Source organism: Colletotrichum acutatum, assembly GCF_030867785.1.
Source record: "Colletotrichum acutatum strain CBS 112980 chromosome Unknown BDZ83scaffold_105, whole genome shotgun sequence".
Taxonomy (NCBI): Eukaryota; Fungi; Ascomycota; class Sordariomycetes; order Glomerellales; family Glomerellaceae; genus Colletotrichum; species Colletotrichum acutatum.
The window spans coordinates 3,440-20,696 of record NW_026849099.1 but is presented as its reverse complement, the minus strand read 5'-3'; the positions used below and the strand labels follow the sequence as shown (position 1 = coordinate 20,696).

Here is a 17,257-nt window from a genome sequence, read left to right as displayed (position 1 = left end):
TTCAAGTATCTGTAAGAGAAACTAGAAAGATAAGTGAGTCACCAAGGTACCTCAGTCAGGTAGAGAAAGCTTTTACAAATACGGCAGGTAATCCGGCGGGATTAAAAGGCTAAAGGGCCACCTGAGGAGGTAGTAAAAAACTGTACAGTAATTGCAAATCTCACGATACTAGCAGCCACCGTGGGTCCTTGACAAAACTGTTCAACTTTCCAAGAGCGTCATGGCGTGTAAGGTGTGCGAGCCTCCCTGACCCTTTCACCTTGCGGGTCGGAGGGGTTCAGTATCTCAAGCCTATGAACAAGAGGCATATGCAGGGTTCAGATAGTCCTGCATATTTCCCCACCTGGGCTTTGAAAGAAAAAGACGAGAAAAACTTTCAAGGCTCGTGAGAGAAAAGAAGATGGGGTCCCGGTCTCGTGGATTTGCGACCTTGTACTTTGCCGGCGAGCTGGAGTTGGTCTAGCCTCCTTGACGGCATTCGATTGATATCCCCGGTTGGAAACGCAGACATGTGGGGGACGGGCCGATTGCGTTTGGGGACGGGATCGAGACGGTGTGAAAGCAGACGGACTGCTGCAGCGATACGAATGCAAGACTTCTTGGTGACGACGACTGCTTTCTGTCCACTTGGAAACATGGAGTCCGGATGATGAGCGAGGCTAGACTGCTGTTGTGTCACGAGCAATGATTGATCAGCACCAATGGCTAGAGCAAGGTGAGCACTAGGCACGGGAGGTTGGGGAGGGAGGGAAAATGGTTTCCAGATTCTAGTCTCGACTGATCGTGGATAGCGGACCCGAGACCGCGTGGGAAAACGCAAGTTAGCGCGGCCAGGTGGTCGGTGTTGCTAGAATCCTGTCTCCGGCCGCGGAGAAGCTCCGCCGGCAGAAGCTCGGGTCGTCTGCGAGGTGCGCCGGTTGGGGATGCCGGTGTTTTGCCATGCCTATACCCCGTAGCCCTTCTGATGCCTAGAGTGATACCAAATACATTGATTAACTAGTTAGGCCTCAATGACTTACTATCGTCTAGTCAGACGTTTCAATTCATTTCCAATCAAGGTAGTTGGATTGACTGAAATCTTCTTCATGGCTCTTGAGAGGAAGAACCTGAGCTCCCAAGTGTCCGGAGTACGTACTCCACAAAGTAAACATCACCCCGCCTCCATCCTCCAAAAAGAAAAAAAAAAAAATCCATAGACGGGAAAATTACCCCACCATTGTCACTCACCACCCAAAAAAAAAAAAAAAAAAAAAGTTCCCTGATCCATCACCTTGCTCAGTCTCGCACACCTCGCCAGTCATACAACAATGGGCAAACCAAAACGCTCCGCTCTCCAGGCGGCCGAAGACACCCTGACCCCGCCGGCAACCCTGGAAAAGAACCAGGCCATCGTGCGCGTCGTCAAGGCCGAGGGCAACAACCTCTACGCCTGCGAGCTGCCCAACAAAAAGGACTTTGTCCTCGAGCTCGCCCAGCGCTTCCGCAACACGATCTGGATCAAGCGCGGCGGCTTCGTATTGGCTGAGAGGTACGAGGAGCATGATGGGCGCGTCATGGGCGAGATTATCAATGTCGTTCGCGACGAGAAGGCCTGGCGCAAGCAAGCTTACTGGTGAGCTTTTCCTCAATATTCGCAAATACATGTATGTCTTCACTGCATTTGCTGACTGATGAAATGCCAGGCCCAAGGAGTTTGTAAAGACCAACACGTACGAAGACAGCGACGAAGAAGAGTCCAATGTGGGCAAGATGCCGCCTTCCGATTCTGAGGACGACTACTGATGCGAAATGCGACTTTTTACATGACTTGAATGATATCCCTTGTGCAAGCACCAACATCACAGCCACCGCATCACCGCTTCTTCGACTCCGGCTTCTCGACCGGGGCACCTTCATCCGCCGTGCCGAACCACGTAGCCGCCACGGTGACCGCCATCACGCCCACGACAACCTCCGAACTCAAGTCCGTGCTGGGGTACACGTTCCACGCCCACTCCTGCGCCGCCCAGAGGATGTACACCACGTAAAAGGGCAGATCGCTGCGCCAGAGGAGATACGGCGTCGACCAGGCTAGGTAGGCGTAGAACTGGTAATGGAGAGACCGGGCAAAGAGGAGGCCCATAACGTTGGCCGAGAGGATCGTCGTGAGGATGTAGCGCGGCGTCACCCGGTTGGCCACTTGGGCCTCCTCTAGCGCCGAGAAGGGGGATTTGCCCCGGAGCATCGCCGGGAGGAGGGACGACAGGGGCCTCTGCGTGGGGTTGAGCCACCGCGTGAAGGCAAAGATGAGCAGTGCCGTCGCGTGCAGTCCTAGTAGTGCAATTGAGAAGGGCTTACTGAGGAAGGTCTCCTCGCCCACGAAGCGCCAATTGACCGTCCACTTGAAAAAGAATTGCCGTGACAGCTCAAAGGCGCGACCGAGGTACCCCTTGGCGTTGTTCGAGACGAAGGGGATCCCAATGACGATTTGCACCTGTGCCATGAGCCATGCCGCGCGAAGACTTCCTCCGAAGCCGCGTCCGAGGAAGAGCACGATGCCCACGGCGGGAAGGACGAGCAGCAGTGACATTTTGATTCCCAAACCCCAGCTGTATAGGATCGCGCCCGGTGTCCATAGTCGCTTCTGGAAGAAGAAGATGGCGAGCCAGAGGAAGAGGGTCGCGAAGCAGTCGTTGAAGCAGCGCAGAACAAAGACGCTATGGAGGCGCTTCGAGAGGATCAGGAGCGGGAAGATATAGGGCGGGACCTGGTTGCGGGAGAGAATCGTCAGCATTCAATTGTCTAGCTACCCGTAGTTCTGGGGCAGCGTACCTTTGCTTGCCAGTAGCAGGCCATTACAACGGCAAGAGTCGCCAGGTATAGGATTGCGAACAGCTGCTGGGCCAGGAAGATGTCCTTGCCCTCGTCGGTGAGGTAGTATAGGCCAGTGTATGTGTACACGTGGGCGGCAGGGTATACGAGCGGTCCGGTGCCGCCTTTGATCTTGGTATAGTCGCGTTCGCCCGATACATATTGAGAGATTTGCTCCATGTAGGCTACCCAGTCGATTTCGGTATCTACAGGGCTCCAAGTCAGCACTCTCACTTTCTTTCTGGAGTTGGTCGCTACTCACAGGGGATCTTCCAGATGATGAGCCCACAGAGGACGGCATCCAGCGCAAGAAGGACGGGTGGTATGGCCTTGGAGAGTGCATGCCGGCCATTGGCAACATCCAGCACAAAGCGAGACGCTTGCACGTAGATTGGGGGCGCTGGTTCGGCCATAGTGAGGCTTCACAGGCTGAATTGCGCAGGTTGGAAAAGCTCGTTGATGCACAGGGGAGCTTCTGAAAGCTGTCGCGAACGGCAGGTGGAGGTTGCACTCGTGGCTGCAGGGTCCAAGTTGCACGGTGTCACCTTTGCCATCTTGGGGGCAGGCCACACTGTGGTGCAAGAGGCATCCATTGCCAGATGGCTTTGGTTTATCAATGTCAGCTTACCGCTTATTACCTTACTGTTTCTTCTAATTCTTTATTCGCTTCATATAGACCAATTACCATTCTTCAGAACTCAAATTCAACTTCAAGATGCAAAAAGCCTACAATTTGCTCGGCCGGTCCCAGGAAAAGAGCTTGGGCTCAGCAGCCAGATTCTCCCCCTTCTCCGCCCGGATCTTGTTCACCAACTCAACAACACCCTCAGCCGTGCCATAGGACCCCTGGTATCCCCATCCAGCATGGCCATAGTGGTGCACAATCGGCGTCCCATCCGCCAACGTCGTCTTGTCAATCTCGAGTCGGAGCCCGCCTTCGCGGTACGGCCGCAGACCGACGCCGTGGCGAATGATGCTCAGCGCCTCGATGCCTTTGCCGCCCGTCAAGCTGGGACACAGCTCGACGCACCGCTTCATGATGCGGATCGCAATGTTGGGGTCCGGGTTGGCGTCCCAGTTGCCCTTGTCGTACGTCCCGCCCAGGATCGTCCCGCCGCCCGCCGCCCGCGTCATCATGTAACACACCTCTGTCGGCCCGTCGTCCGTGCCGGAGATGGTGGCCATCGGCTCGACCTCGTTGCGCACGACGACAACCTGCCCGCGCGCGGGGATGACCTTTTTGTCTTCAACACCGCCCAGCTTGCATGCCAGAAGCCCGGCGCTGTTGACGATGATGTCGGCGGGCTTGCCCGAGTGGTGCAGCGCCGTCAGCTCGTTGACGTGGGCTACGTCGCCGCGCTTGAAGACGACGCCGTTCTTGCGGCACTGGCCTACGAGGTAGGGCAGGTAGAGCGCCGTGTTGATGCAGACCGAGGTGAACTCGGAGCCGGAGTAGGCGTTGGGCGGCAGCTCGTCCTTTGCGAGCTCCCGGTAGTCCGGGAGGACGTTGCGGTACCACGGGTCGACGGCGTAGAGCGCGTCGTAGGGGTTGCCGCCGGCCTCGATGTCCTTCTTGCGTCTGAAGACGCGGCTCTCTGGGTGAAAAGGTCAGTATGCTAGGGGATTTATGCACGGTGGCAGCATTCAGGCTCTGGCTACACACTTTGGAAGTGAATGCCGGCCTCGGGGACCTCGGCGGCGAGACGGTTCAGCTCAGGCCACGTCCTGCGCTCCCATCTGCTGTCAAACTCTGGGGCCATGCTGTGAATCTAGCTTTAGTTGCAGGTTCTCTCGCGTTGAAGGAGGTGCCTGATCTTACGGCAGCATGTTGGCGCCAGCCCACGGCGAGGTGTACTCGATATCATAGTCGCCGGGCATGTGCTTGGAGATTACGGTAATGGAGTTGCTTTTGCTCTTGGATAGCAGCAGCGCGGCGGTCAGGCCTGAGACGCCAGCGCTGGACACGGTAAGCGATTGGATATTGAGATGGCCTGCTGTCTGCTTACCCGAGCACAACAACATTGTTGGTCATAGTGGAATGTTCTTGTCGCGATATAAGCTATCCACTCTAAGTGCTCCGATTGTCTTTCAACTGAAGTTGGTCAGTCGGAGATGTATAGGTATGTACATAAGTAAGTACCTTCGTGAAGATGTTGTTGGTTGCAGGCTTCTTTATCTTTGAACGTAATTGGGCACTTTAGATATGCTCAGCTTCAGAATGCTATGGAACAATCAAGGGAGCGAACTTGAAGCTTTAAACATGTCAACCAACGCCTTTTGGTGACTTGCGTCTACATGTACTCACACTATCGCGCCATGTTTATCTCCCAATTGACACCATGTTGTCGATTCAGGGCGCCCCCCTCCCCGCGGGCAAGTGTCCCCGCCCACGCCGAGCCGAAAACCGGCGCGGGGCCCATCGGTCAGGAACTTTCCTGTGATTTTTTTTTATCTCAATCTTTGAGTCACCTCCCGGCCATAAAGCGGAAACCGACCGCCAAGAGCCGGTGAATGCCGTTACACGTCCGCCATCCTGATGACAGATTGGTGATCATTCAAATAGATAGGCTCCCGCGCTTCAAACAGAGAGACACTGTAGGCGGTCAGATGTTTTATGCAGCCATGTCAGAGGCTGCTTCTCGAGGAAATGCTCCACTGCAATACAATCATGTATAAGAATAGAGTTCTTGAGAGGAATAACGACGTATGCGTCAGGTTTTCATATCAATATGCTGGAACATCAAAGCAGTCACGTCTACTTGTATCAGAGTACAACAACGTTTGCGTATACGGTTATGCGTGACACCGTAACAGCATATCCAGGTGGCCAGGACTGAACCATGAGCAGCTAAATGGTACGGCAACACTATTCACAGCTTGGACTTTGTGCAAGTCTTTGCATCAAATTCTTTTCTTTTTCCTTGTTTGGTATCTTATACACGGACTTGTTCCACGCAGTGTAGCTGTCTTGTTACTGCTCCTGCCTCTTGACGCAACGGAATCCGTTCTCTACTCCTGCTTCGGCTCCTCAGCTGATAGGGCGGCCTCCTTCTCCTTCGCCTCCTTCGCTTCCTTCGCCGCCTTAGCCTCAGGAGTTGCGGCAAGCTCTTTGATGGCCTTCTCGAGGGCAATGGGGTTGGCGCCTACGAGTTCCTGACTCTTCTCCTTGTTCTTGAAAATCATGAAGGTAGGCATGGCTCGAATGCCGAGCTCTTGGCTCACGTCGGGGACCTCGTCAACATCAATCTTAACAAAGTGAATGCCCTTGTACTCCACGTTTTGGGAGTGCCTGTAGGCAAAGTAGGGTGATTAGCGAGCGTTGCATGTTGCGAGCACTGGCGACCGTTTTAAACGTTTGGGACTTACCTGACCAGGTGGGGGGCGATGGCCTTGCAAGGACCGCACCAGGTGGCAAAGCAATCAAGGAGGACAACGTCGTTGTCCTTGAGGGTCGCCTTCCACTCCTCGGCGCTGAGATCACAAACAAAGTGGTCAGCTTCGTGTACAAAGTTGTGGCAGATTCTAGTTTCCTGTGGAGCATGCAGATTGCAGGCCGGGATAGAAACGTGGACGGGTAGGTAGAAACTTACTTGCGGACGTTGTGGACAACCATGTTAGGCGATGTTGAGTGAAAGGTTCGATATGTGGTAGAAAGTGAAGATGTCGCGATGCGTTGAAGAGGGCGGAAGAGTCTGGTAGACATGTGGGATGATAGGAGGGGCACTTGGGCGGTGACGTGGGAGGAAATCAAACTATATACCTCGGAGGGGGGGAGGAACGCGTGTGGTTGGGCAAGCAATGGGCGACTGTCTGATAGTGTAATGCAGCAGAAGTTGACGGGAGCAGAGAAACGGGAAGGAGAGCTCGGATTTGGTGCTTCCCAGTTGTGTGGAATGCGCGTTACCGGTAAGGTACGGTACCAGGCGATGACATGGACGCTGCTAGTAAATTTCCTTCTTGATTTGTCAGGGGTACAGGGGATCGATGACGCGAGATGTACCCATCCGCAGGGCACAGTACATACTCATCTGCCGAACCTCTCACATAAATACAAGTACTCTCTCGGGTCGCTGTCCTTTTCTTCCCCTGCCGTAGGTAACGGCTCGGCCATCAGCTCGGCTGTCGCTGATTCTAAATTCAGGTTCCTCATAACGCATCTAACCGTCCTGACGCACCTTCCAGATTACCTTCCAACACCGATAGGCTTCTAATTACGAATTGCTTCTCTTTGCTCATTGCCTTGTTGATTCGTTCTAGCTCGCCACACTCGCGCATTTATCCTGGGAGGACGGCGATTACTCGGTGACCTACACACCGTGGTTCACCAAGTGCAAATCCCGCTACTCCGTAAGCAATTCCAATTGGCATTGGCACTGATGCCATCTTTTGAGGCTGAATAATCCTTGTTGCTCCCGAGTCCCGAGTCCCGCTGTAGATCCAACCGTGCAACGCCTGTGACAAAGCCGCATAATACCTTAATTAACCTGGAAGGCGCACCGACGGCAAACAATTCCGCAGGTTGTGCCCTTACAGTCAACTGCCAATCTCAAGCTGTCCCAACATGCCGTCTAATCATCGCCACGCACTGAGTAGATTGACGATGCCAGTATATCCCATTTCCTGGGCTAGCGAGCGTGGCGAACTATCGAGGGTTTCGCGGTCGAGGCCTTTGGCTACACTGGACAGGAGATCAACCAACTCCAACTCACAGTCTGTCATATCTGACCGAGCTGCCTCCAGTCGGCATCTTTGGTCTGGATCCGCTCCTCTCTCCAGAAGCAGTCCCACCGTGGCCAAATCCCCCGATGCAGTGGCGATCATCAAAAGAGTTACGCCTGCCTCATTTTTCTTATTGATATCAGCTAGCGCCACTCCCGAGATTACCGTCTGTATCAAATTGGCCTTTCCCCAGAAGCACATTATCGGCAGGAAGTCCCTGGCTGAGAGTTTCGGATCGTCCTGAAGTCTCTCCGTGGTCCTCAGGAGCCAGAGGCTGTACTTCTCGTCCGTGGCGATGACTAAAGCCACTGCTCCAACATACCTGCGTCGAGATAAACGGACTCCCTTGGCTGAGAACAGTAGAAGTAGCTCAACATTCTCTTCGAAACTGCCATTGAAACTTGACACATATCTGAATCCATCGTACAACTTGCGCCCAGAGCCCGCTGTCTTTTCAACGACGTTGAGGTAGTAAGTCTTCAGGTCGGCTCCCATCTGGGTATCGTAAAAGGCCAATAAAGCTTCCTCAAGGATCTTTCGAGTATGAACAACCGATTCCAGGAAAAGCTTCGCCATGTTTACATAACTCAGGGAGCAGCAAAAACTCAGTGCTTCCCTGCTGTTTTGCCCTCCTTGGTCGAGTATTTCCTTTACAGCTGATTCGTCGCTACGCATTGCCGCAGACAATAATCCCTCTGATGGATCTACTTCATTGGCGGCGTTGTCGGGAAGATACTTCAAGGCCACAGCTCGACACCGCGGGTACCCTTTCTCTGTGGCCTGAACCAAGGCTTCTCTAAGAGTTTCCTGGCTATCCCTCTCTCCGGCATTGTGAAGTAGCAATATCTCCAACGCTTCAGCATAACCATGGCGAGCAGCATACGCGATGTCCTCCCTTTGAACGATCAAGCCCCGCGCCAGGAGGCACTCGAGGGCAGGCGTGCTGTGGATTGCGGACTGGGTGAGGGACCAAGTCCTCGTTGGAGGGCCTTGCACTGCAGGATGGATTTCCATCCCCGTGGCAAGCAAGAAGTTGACGACTTCCATTCTTCCCAGCTTAGATGCGGCCGCCAAAGACTTGTGGAGCTGAAGTACTGCGGGATTGTATTGATGAAAGATCCATCGAAGCTGATACAAGGACCTGTTGCTGTCAACGCATGATTTGTACAGAATATCGTTGTCATTTGCGTCGCGTTGCTCAACGCTGGACGTACCCGCCTCCAGCAGCCCTCTTGTGGCGACAAAGTCTTGCCTCATTGTCGTATAGTGCGCGTGATAACGACCCACATAGCCTTGCATAGTCTTCGCATCATTACCCGCATAGAAGAAATCTCTTTCAGCGTAGAAATACCACCAACCACGAAAGAATGGCTTCGAAGAATCGCAAATCGTTTTCACGGTTAGATCAATCCTGGACTTGGACTCGGGCAACGAGTTGCCTCTGAGGTGTTCTGTCCAGTACTTTGAAGCGTACATGTAAAAGCTTCTTACCCAGGAAGGCAAATCGGTAATGAACGCTTTGTTCGACTCGACTCGCTTCCCCTCTTCCATAGGTAGGCTGGGTCTCTTCGGAAGTCCATCGAGCGCGAGGAGTCTGACGCAACTTCCGCCCAAGTCAGACTCTGCCACGGCCAGTTGGATCCTTGTCTTCCCCTCCTTCCTCGCAGCGTCTGCTCTAGAGCCAAGCAGAAATTCGCGTGCAGTTTGGTGCACGAGGAATACTGTAGAGTCAATGATTCGGATGAAGAATCCTCCCAGCTGCTTGATTGTATATTCTGCGTCGGGCTCAAGCTCTTGCTCGAGACCTTCTAAAGAAGTGATATTCACCCCTAAACTGAGAGCGATATTGATCTCTTCGAGCTTGAGAGGGCGATTGGCAGCGAGGATGATTCCGAGCAACTTATGCGAGGCTTCGTGGTCGATAAAGGCTGCCCAGGCGCTTTCGTAAAGCTGGTCAAGATCGTCGGGTAAGGAATCCAATGATTTTGCGATGGAACTGAGTTTCCGCGACTGAAGTCGCTCAATGGCGTCAAACACCAGTGAAACCCACAGGAACGTACGATCTGCCCCTTCGGTCAGAGCTTTGGTTACCATTGTGCTAGCATCCTCGGAGAGCGCGGACGACATTTTGAGCTCCCGCACACGATGCTCGACAACCCTTTCCACGTCTTTGGACAGCGACGATGATTCATTCTCTCCTCGTAACCGGATTGAAAGCAAGTTCCGGAAGCGGCTCTCGATGCTGGGCCACGGCCGACTTGTCACAAGGAACTTGAGGTTGCCGGCAGGTTTCTCGGAGTTGCTGGTTGAGAACGACCCGACGAGCTGGCTGATGAAGCGATTCCTGGACTCATCAGAGCACTCATCTAGGGCATCGACGACGCAGATGATCTTGCGGCCGTGGAGGCGGCTGGCAGAGGTGCGAAACACCGCCCAGAGCGCTTCAAGATCCTTGGTGAAAGACGACTTGTCCTTGCTAGAATAATCCTCCATCGCTACGTTGACCAATTCCGGGGCGGCGACGAAGAGCTGATGAAGCAGGACGCATAGAGCCTGGTGGGAGTCTCGGCGACTGTCGACGCCAGCCTTGAAGAAGAAGGAGCATACGATGGACTGATTTTTGTCCTGGCTCAGGGCGTCCACGAGGAAGCTGGAAAGCACCGATTTGCCACACCCAGGATTTGCCGTTACCCAGAGAAGGGAAGACGATGTGCTCTGAACCCAGTCGGCGAATTTGGGGTGACGCAGGAACCATTGGCACGTCCCTGGGACAGGCTTCTCAATACCAATTCTCTGGCTTTCGTAGTCCCCGCTGGTCGCATGGAGACTACGCAGGCAATCTATTGTTGGGTCAGTGTCATGTTCCTTCAGCCAAGTTTTAGGAATCTGGAACTCACCCTTCTCGGAGTCTGACAGGTCTTCTAATCGCAGTGACGAAGTCTTCTCCGCGTGAGCTTTTACGTATTCACCTGACTCAATTTTCACCATCTTCTTGGCACATGCTGTGACGTATTTCTCTGTTGCTGCTTCTCGTAGATGGCGTTCCGTATTCGCGCGGACCATGCCCATCAACTTGTGGTTTCCCAGGTCCACGCCTCCAAGCTCGGGGACGCTGTAACGAAATAGGAGACTGTCTTCCAACATTTCCTTATGTGACCCCCTGAATCGATTCCAGGTTTCCTCAGTTTCAGTGACTAGCTTGGTCAGTGTTCTCGCTAAGTGAATAAGGTTCCCCCTGAGAGGAACCGACGGCTTGGTGCCCGTTCCGATACTGATTAAGAATGCCTCCCTATCCGGCCACTGGTCTCGAGCTTCTTGACGGACTTGGAAAATGGGGTTGTTGCTCTTCAAAGCGCCGTCCAGATAACCGGCGTTGCCGCGACGGTATTCTTTAAAGTACGTTGTAGCAGCTGATGTGGCGCGGAGTGCTTCCCACAGCTGGAACTGTTTGGAGTGTTTGTCGAGTTCTTGCCTCGTTTCATACGAGCGCAGCAAAAGTAGCTCATTGTCATCTGTCTGAACCGTGGTAACGAACCTTTTTCATTGTCAGCTCAACCTTCTGGCGGTTGTTGGTCTTGCATCCATCCTCTTACACTTTGCCGACACCGTCCTCTATAAAATTACTCAATGGGGTCTTCTCGCTACCCGTTCGTGCTTTGATGATTTCTTTGACCACACTTTCCAATTTTGCTGAGTCGTACCGTTCGCTAGCGGAAAAGAAATCGACACCACGGCTGAAGGCGTTGTATTTCCATCGTTTCGGCTTGAAAATTGTTTTTGCAAGACGAATGTACGCCTCTTCACACTCATCGACCGTCATGCGAAGACATCCTAGCATTATAGCGATAATTCTTTGGGAAACACGCGTCAGACTGTACGATCTTGAGCCATCTAGATAGGTGCGAACTCTATTCTCACCCGCCCGTGCTTGTACCTCCAATGAGATCGAAGACTTGCCAAGGCTGGAGCTGGCTATTGGGATCACGATCTTGATTCATATGGCGCATCAAATCTTTCAGAATCAAGATGGAGGAGAGCCCGCGAATACCCCCGCCATCTATCATGGCGCGAATGTTAGTTGATGATCATAGAGATAAGTGGCACGAACTGGAAGACCTACCCAAAGAGAGAAGCCGGACAGGCCTTTGGTCGTCCATCTTTGACTGATTGCACCACAGGCTAAGCAGCAAGAGTAGGACAACGGTCGCCTACGTCTGAAAAGGTTGGGACTGCGCTGGTCATACATACCTTCAAACCCTGTCAAGAGGGGCCTAAGACGGCCGCTTGAACGCCTCGCGACCGCATGAAGGTGCACCATTCTTGAAAAGACAAACCAATCATGGAGAGACTTCGAAGTCAACTGGCGTATGCGCTTGTCAACGAGAGGCGGATCATACCACTAGCCGCACTAGGCGCGGGCCGTTGGACAAATCGAGAGGGTGGGAATCGGAGGCCTGCATGATGTTGCCTTGACGTTGTAGTGGAGACTCATCTCAGGTTTGGGCGTACGCCATTGGATTGCAGGGTTTGGTCAAGAGGCAGATCAATGGGGGTGGCTAAGCGCCGAGACATTCCGGGCGCCTAGATTGCCCTGTTAAGAAGACGCATCACTCAATCTTGAACATTGAAAGTTCGAGACCAAGCAGGTTGGGTAGGCGAGAATTTGTCCATGAATTCTTTCACTCCTTGTCCCAGGTTTGTAGGCAAACAGGGACGGGCTGCCCGTGACTGACGGGATCTAGTTCGCGGCCCGGTCCCGAGTTCCGCCTCGAGATCGACCCACCAAGGCCCGGACCGGGGTTGCACGGGTGCCGCCCACTTGGGTCTCGACTTCGGAGAGCTATAACCAACAGCATCTAGACCAAGTCATCTGTGCCTAAGAGCCGTGTGCAGATAGTGTGTAGTGTCCGTTTGATTACTTATGCCTATGGCGTCTGAGTAAAAATTAGGGTCTAGTGATTATGGTGTCTACATATAGGTAAATATGAAAAAGAAACGAGTGTCCTGTATCCTTATGCCCCCTTTGCTTTCCCGATCTAACCGAAGATAATTGTCATTCCCATACTCCCCGCAACCTCCCTCCACGCTTCAGCGCCCGTATTGCAGCCACCGTTAAGCTTTCCCGACGTCGCAGCAGCCCACTGATGAAGGACAATTGCACGGGCTCTCTCGATGTTGATCATGCCCTGCCTTCGTTCAATTTCAATGAAGGCGTACCTTGCGAGACCCCGGTCCTGATCCGTGATAGCTTCGCATGCTGCCACGAATAAAGGCCAGAGGAGCGCATTGACCGGTCCACCTGATGCGATGACCGCAACGCAGTTCTCCAGAGTAAGATGGCAGTTTTCCTGAACCGCAGGATGGTCGACAGGATGGTCGTGAATCGACCGATTCAGGTATACCAAAGCACCGTGACGATATGCCATGGAGTTGTGAACCATGGCGCGAAACGCACCCTGAGCATCCGAATCACAAAAGGGCTCAAAGTCCTCGTCTGACTGCACCGGAGGCGCCCAATCTTGGAGAGCCTTTTGCACTGCCTTGACCGTGGACTCGTACTCCATCAGAAGGACGGCGGCTTTGGCTGGTTGGTTGTTGGAGACCGCGCCATCCAAGTCCCCTTTCAGGGATTTGAGAGTACTCAGACGGTAAAGAACTGGCCATAGATTGCCAGTCATACCGAGAAGTGGATCAACAGGGCCGTTTTGGGCCAACTTGGACGAAGATGATGCCATGGAGTAGACATGCTCAGTTGCGGGCACAGTAGAGACTGGACTACGTCCTAAAGAAAGGGCCGTGATGACATCGTAAAATTGGAAAGCCTTCTCGTTGAATTAGTCATGGCGCCAGCGAGACCTTGGGTGTCAACACACGCACCTTCTCAAGGAACAAGATACTGCGGGTCTTCTTGGACAGTGGAATCGAACTCAGCACAAGGAAGGCACTTCTCAGGTGCTCAAGAACCATGTTGGTTGCTCCTGTCAAGGTGAGCTTTTCCTGGTTAGCATTGATGTTATCTTGAAGGCCTGTTGAGGGATAAATACTCACAGATTCGTAATACACGAGCAGCATGGTTGCCGCCAAAACTTCTTCCTGCCGGCAGTTCTGCTGCACAAGTTGAAAGACACCCTCGGCAGCAAGAACCCTGTAGTTTGAAGAATGCCTGGAGTTTTGCACGCCCATATACTCAAGATGTCCCTTGGCGAAGGCACACATGGCGTGCAGGACGGGTGAGTTATCAGAGCATAATGGCAGAATGAGACCCTGAAAAAGATTGTCTGGCTGTTCCGTGAAGACGATCAAATGTGAAAGAACACTGGAGAAATGGTGAATGAGTTTCCTTTCGTGAGCGCAGTCTGTAAGGTTTGAGAATGACGGTTGCGGTATTTCGAGGCAAGACAGCAGAGACGCGATGTCGATGTTGTTGGACTGGGATAACTCTGTGTTCAGCGGGACGAAGTCGAACCGTGAGCTACTCAGCGAGTCGCTCTTACGATCAAAATTCGCGAGCTGATCAACTGGCTTGTCACAAAAGTCGAATTGGCTGAAGCTGGCCCAGTCTGGTGTCTCAGGGGGTGAGTGACTTGATGTAGAGTGAGCATCCCTTGGAGGTTCAGTGAAGCCGCCATCTGAGACAGCCTCTAAAGATCGTCTCGATCTAAAGTGTTGCGTTGGAGAAACACTACGGGGAGTCTTCGAGGCTATCCCGTTGGCATGTTTGCTGCGACGTGGCTCGACAGGGTTGTAGATGCACTCCAACCCTCTCTCGGTGCAGCGTGTGCATCGAGGCTTCCGCTCGCAGCACTTTTTTCTCGCTTCTTTGCTGGGAAGGTGTCAGCAGCTACCAATCAGCCGAGGCATGAGATCACCTACCAGCTAGAGCAACCTATATGTCGACACTGTCAGCTATATGTTCCATCCCGTCCCCAGCACCCGCGTGACTACGTACCTGTTCTTGCTCTCTTCTTCCTGATCTTTGGAGGCATAGGCTTTGTAAAGAGCAGCATGATGTATGATATGAAGATGCCTTCTTGTTGGGAAAGAAGTGAATCATAGACGAACTGATGAGAGTGTGTCTTGTATTCAACACAGCCGTCGGGAAGTGGCGCAGCTCGAGCTGACCTCAAGCACAATTTAAAGTATATGCTTTCATGGAAGATGGCGGAAGAGTGTGGTGCGTAAGCGATGGCAATAACCTTCTTCGAAAAGTCTTCTATACGAACCTCACCGGTAAAAGGATCTGCAGGAAATCGCATGCCGATATTATAGCCATGTGGGAAACATGTGGCCAAGATGCACGATGCAGGAAGAAGCGGCCCAATTCGGATTGCTTGATCTCTACCCCGCCAATTTCAGAAGGCAAGGCGCACCTCTACGACTATGTTGTGAGGTTAAGGCAGGTGTAACTCGACGTTTCAGACTCTTGTAGACAGGGATGCGATATTAACCGCTTCTCTTGCTCCGGCAAATATCCTCCTCGGGGCGCCCGTCGAGCTGAAAGGTTACGATCATTGCCTCCATCGGTATTGAGGCACGCAAGATGACGGCTACTCAACCCTTGCTGGGAAGGTGTGCCCGCAGGAGGTGTAAGGATCCCTCGATCGGTTGCCTAAACCTCTTTCTAGAAGACGTCCATGCTTGGACAAAAGGTCAAAGAGTCGTCTGACCAACCTCTGTTGGCTGCCACTCGACCTGCGAAACTCTAGGCATAATGGCCTCGCTATTCCCTTCCTGTCTCCAAGGTTGTATCGTTACTCGTCTAGCGCAAAACTGCCAGACACGCGTGAACCGTCTCTCGTGTGATCCAACATGCATGGGCATGGATCTGGAGGGACATGGTACACGTTTTAGGGACGTCAACAAGGCCTCAGGCAACTGTGCGACTGTAAAACCGAGCAGAAAAGGCGTGAAAAGATTCTCATTTGAAGGCCGCAGGCGGGGAAAGATATAGGTATCCCACCGGCTTCAACGGTGGTGATACGACCTTGCAGTGATGGCAATGATGACAATCACCGGGGAACCAATCAAGCCGTTGAGCGGACAAAAGCTGGGGAAATAGGCGCATGTTCTAGGCGATCATTCATGTCTACCCCAGCTTTCACCCCACAAACCGGTATTAGTCCAAGCCCTCCGCAATGCTCATTGGCGCGCGTCGAATCCTGATGCCAGCCACAAATCCAAGATGTGGCTCGGAAAGGAGCCATTGGAGCGCAAGAGAAGGATCCGGAAATGGTGTCTACGTAACAGATTCAGCTTTCTGCAGTAAGAAGGGGGGGGCGTAGCGGGCGTTCTATGTTCCTGACTGCGCCCGTCGCGCATCACAAAGTGTATAAGACAAATGTGGAGGCCGTGATGTGAAAGCTTTGACCCTGCGAAGTTGCATATGCGCCTGCAACCCAAGGCGCCGCGATGGCCATCGTTTACTTCGAGACAAGCTGGGCCATCTTGAGCACTATCGGCGTGGCCAACGCACTTTTTGGCTTCATCATTGCTGGCATCACGGCCTTTTCGCCCGTATCACTTATACCTATCGTTGTTTCTGTCGCAGGCTCTATCGCAAATGGGTTATGTTATTACAGCTTCTATGCAGACTACCCCATCTTGAATACGGCGGTTGCGTCTGGTGTTGCGGATGTTATGTGGATGGTACGCCGTGTTTGCATTTTCTTTACAGTACAGGCTCACATGGATAGACTTCAATCTAATGTAACTTCAGATTCAAGAAGCAGGCATTTCCTTCTACAGTTATGCTATTCTCACCCGCGTTCTGCGCAGCCGCGACCGTATCATTTTCATGACTCTTTTCTGGATAGTGATGGGGACCATCTTTGTTCTCAGGATGATGATCCTGGTTTCTCGGGTAAAGATACTCGTGAACGGAGAGTCTGATCTAATGCCGACCATCAACGGTCTCCATGTTGGCTATTTCTCATCCTTAGCTGTGCTTGAGTGTCTTAGCGCTTTCTTCCTCCTACGCAAGTTTGCCGCGGCGAAATCGATATCGCAAGGGGCATCAATCGCACCAACTCTCTTCCAGCATTTAATGCGAAGCACAGAAATCCGCCTTGCCATCCTGGCATTGATCGGAGTCACGAGGGCAGTCACCTACTTTTTCCAGCCCGCAGTTCAGCAAGCCCGGACAGTGGCAGGCCAGATCGACAGATTTGTGTACACTCTGGAGTGTATGTTTCCGGTGATGATCTTGTAAGTTTGGCTCTTGACCGATTAAGCTACTTTGAAAGACTAATTTTCATTGCAGCATTGACATCCTGGCATCCCGCCTCGTGCATGAGCAAACGACTCATGAGAATTCATCTTTTCGGCTTGCGAATAGACGGAATTCAAGCCAAGAACGACTTCCTTCAGCTGGAGGCAATGGAACACAGGTCGCCTCCGTGTGGAGCGGTGGAAAGAGAGTGAAGTTACAGGTTCGGAGGGAGTCCGGCACAAGCCGATCGTCACTCTTCCCGCCTGAGAACGTGAGCGACGGCTCAGACAGGAGTACCCGCGATTTTGGCATGATTGATTATACTCTCACCTCAGGAATCACTAAAACAATTGAGATCAAGGTCGAAAACAGTGCTCGCAAGCGGTCACAAGATGCTGTGGAGACAGGCTCTATCTAAAGTATTCTTGAGCCTCCATTCATAATATAATCACCCTAATATTGAGCTTGTTGCTTTCTCTT

At 52.7% G+C, this 17,257-nt stretch overlaps 8 protein-coding genes across 8 annotated transcripts; 2 read left to right on the top strand and 6 right to left on the bottom strand.

Moving 5' to 3' along the window:
- Positions 1-1,307: 1,307 nt before the first annotated feature.
- On the top strand, positions 1,308-1,782 carry BDZ83DRAFT_586293 (translation initiation factor 1A/IF-1; the record flags this gene model as incomplete). Its single annotated transcript, XM_060505932.1, has 2 exons — positions 1,308-1,612; positions 1,683-1,782. 2 exons carry the CDS (start codon positions 1,308-1,310, stop codon positions 1,780-1,782), a joined length of 405 nt encoding a protein of 134 aa, XP_060361010.1.
- A 70-nt stretch (positions 1,783-1,852) lies between these two features.
- On the bottom strand, positions 1,853-3,263 carry BDZ83DRAFT_755610 (glycosyltransferase; the record flags this gene model as incomplete). The annotated part of the gene is made up of 3 exons (XM_060514635.1): positions 1,853-2,746; positions 2,812-3,056; positions 3,113-3,263. The coding sequence occupies 3 exons, from the start codon at positions 3,261-3,263 to the stop codon at positions 1,853-1,855; spliced, it is 1,290 nt and encodes a 429-aa protein (XP_060361009.1).
- Positions 3,264-3,416: 153 nt separating this feature from the next.
- Positions 3,417-5,288, bottom strand: BDZ83DRAFT_633352 (FAD dependent oxidoreductase). Its single transcript, XM_060509030.1, has 5 exons — positions 4,991-5,288; positions 4,857-4,942; positions 4,670-4,807; positions 4,514-4,611; positions 3,417-4,445 (listed from the first exon to the last, which is right to left on the bottom strand). The coding sequence occupies exons 2-5, from the start codon at positions 4,880-4,882 to the stop codon at positions 3,577-3,579; spliced, it is 1,131 nt and encodes a 376-aa protein (XP_060361008.1). The 5' UTR covers positions 4,883-4,942; positions 4,991-5,288; the 3' UTR covers positions 3,417-3,576.
- A 571-nt stretch (positions 5,289-5,859) lies between these two features.
- Positions 5,860-6,553, bottom strand: BDZ83DRAFT_586403 (thioredoxin; the record flags this gene model as incomplete). The annotated part of the gene is made up of 3 exons (XM_060505943.1): positions 5,860-6,139; positions 6,217-6,321; positions 6,441-6,553. The coding sequence occupies 3 exons, from the start codon at positions 6,551-6,553 to the stop codon at positions 5,860-5,862; spliced, it is 498 nt and encodes a 165-aa protein (XP_060361007.1).
- A 2,693-nt stretch (positions 6,554-9,246) lies between these two features.
- On the bottom strand, positions 9,247-10,557 carry BDZ83DRAFT_586318 (uncharacterized protein; the record flags this gene model as incomplete). The annotated part of the gene is made up of 1 exon (XM_060505933.1): positions 9,247-10,557. A coding segment is annotated over one exon (1,311 nt), but the record flags the coding sequence as incomplete, so codon positions are not given.
- Positions 10,558-11,081: 524 nt separating this feature from the next.
- Positions 11,082-12,207, bottom strand: BDZ83DRAFT_633347 (acyl transferase/acyl hydrolase/lysophospholipase). Its single transcript, XM_060509029.1, has 3 exons — positions 11,690-12,207; positions 11,488-11,626; positions 11,082-11,420 (listed from the first exon to the last, which is right to left on the bottom strand). Exons 1-3 carry the CDS (start codon positions 11,724-11,726, stop codon positions 11,159-11,161), a joined length of 438 nt encoding a protein of 145 aa, XP_060361005.1. The 5' UTR covers positions 11,727-12,207; the 3' UTR covers positions 11,082-11,158.
- A 398-nt stretch (positions 12,208-12,605) lies between these two features.
- BDZ83DRAFT_755605 (fungal-specific transcription factor domain-containing protein) lies at positions 12,606-14,576 on the bottom strand (the record flags this gene model as incomplete). The annotated part of the gene is made up of 5 exons (XM_060514634.1): positions 12,606-13,391; positions 13,447-13,560; positions 13,618-14,152; positions 14,443-14,455; positions 14,519-14,576. The coding sequence occupies 5 exons, from the start codon at positions 14,574-14,576 to the stop codon at positions 12,606-12,608; spliced, it is 1,506 nt and encodes a 501-aa protein (XP_060361004.1).
- A 1,414-nt stretch (positions 14,577-15,990) lies between these two features.
- BDZ83DRAFT_538559 (uncharacterized protein) lies at positions 15,991-16,886 on the top strand (the record flags this gene model as incomplete). Its single annotated transcript, XM_060503379.1, has 3 exons — positions 15,991-16,215; positions 16,286-16,773; positions 16,829-16,886. Coding segments are annotated over 3 exons (771 nt in total), but the record flags the coding sequence as incomplete, so codon positions are not given.
- Between the last annotated feature and the right edge of the window lie 371 nt (positions 16,887-17,257).

Excerpts from the sequence above, each read along its gene's own strand:
- BDZ83DRAFT_633352 (XM_060509030.1), bottom strand. The coding sequence starts at position 4,882 with ATGACCAACAATGTTGTTGTGCTCGG. Across the intron at positions 4,612-4,669 it reads GCTGGCGCCAACATGCTGCC|CATGGCCCCAGAGTTTGACA; the intron begins GTAAGATCAGGC and ends CTAGATTCACAG. Across the intron at positions 4,446-4,513 it reads GGCCGGCATTCACTTCCAAA|AGAGCCGCGTCTTCAGACGC; the intron begins GTGTGTAGCCAG and ends CTTTTCACCCAG.
- BDZ83DRAFT_633347 (XM_060509029.1), bottom strand. The coding sequence starts at position 11,726 with ATGGACGACCAAAGGCCTGTCCGGCTTCTCTCTTTGG. Across the intron at positions 11,627-11,689 it reads TGTCCGGCTTCTCTCTTTGG|ATGGCGGGGGTATTCGCGGG; the intron begins GTAGGTCTTCCA and ends GCGCCATGATAG. Across the intron at positions 11,421-11,487 it reads GGAGGTACAAGCACGGGCGG|AATTATCGCTATAATGCTAG; the intron begins GTGAGAATAGAG and ends TGTTTCCCAAAG.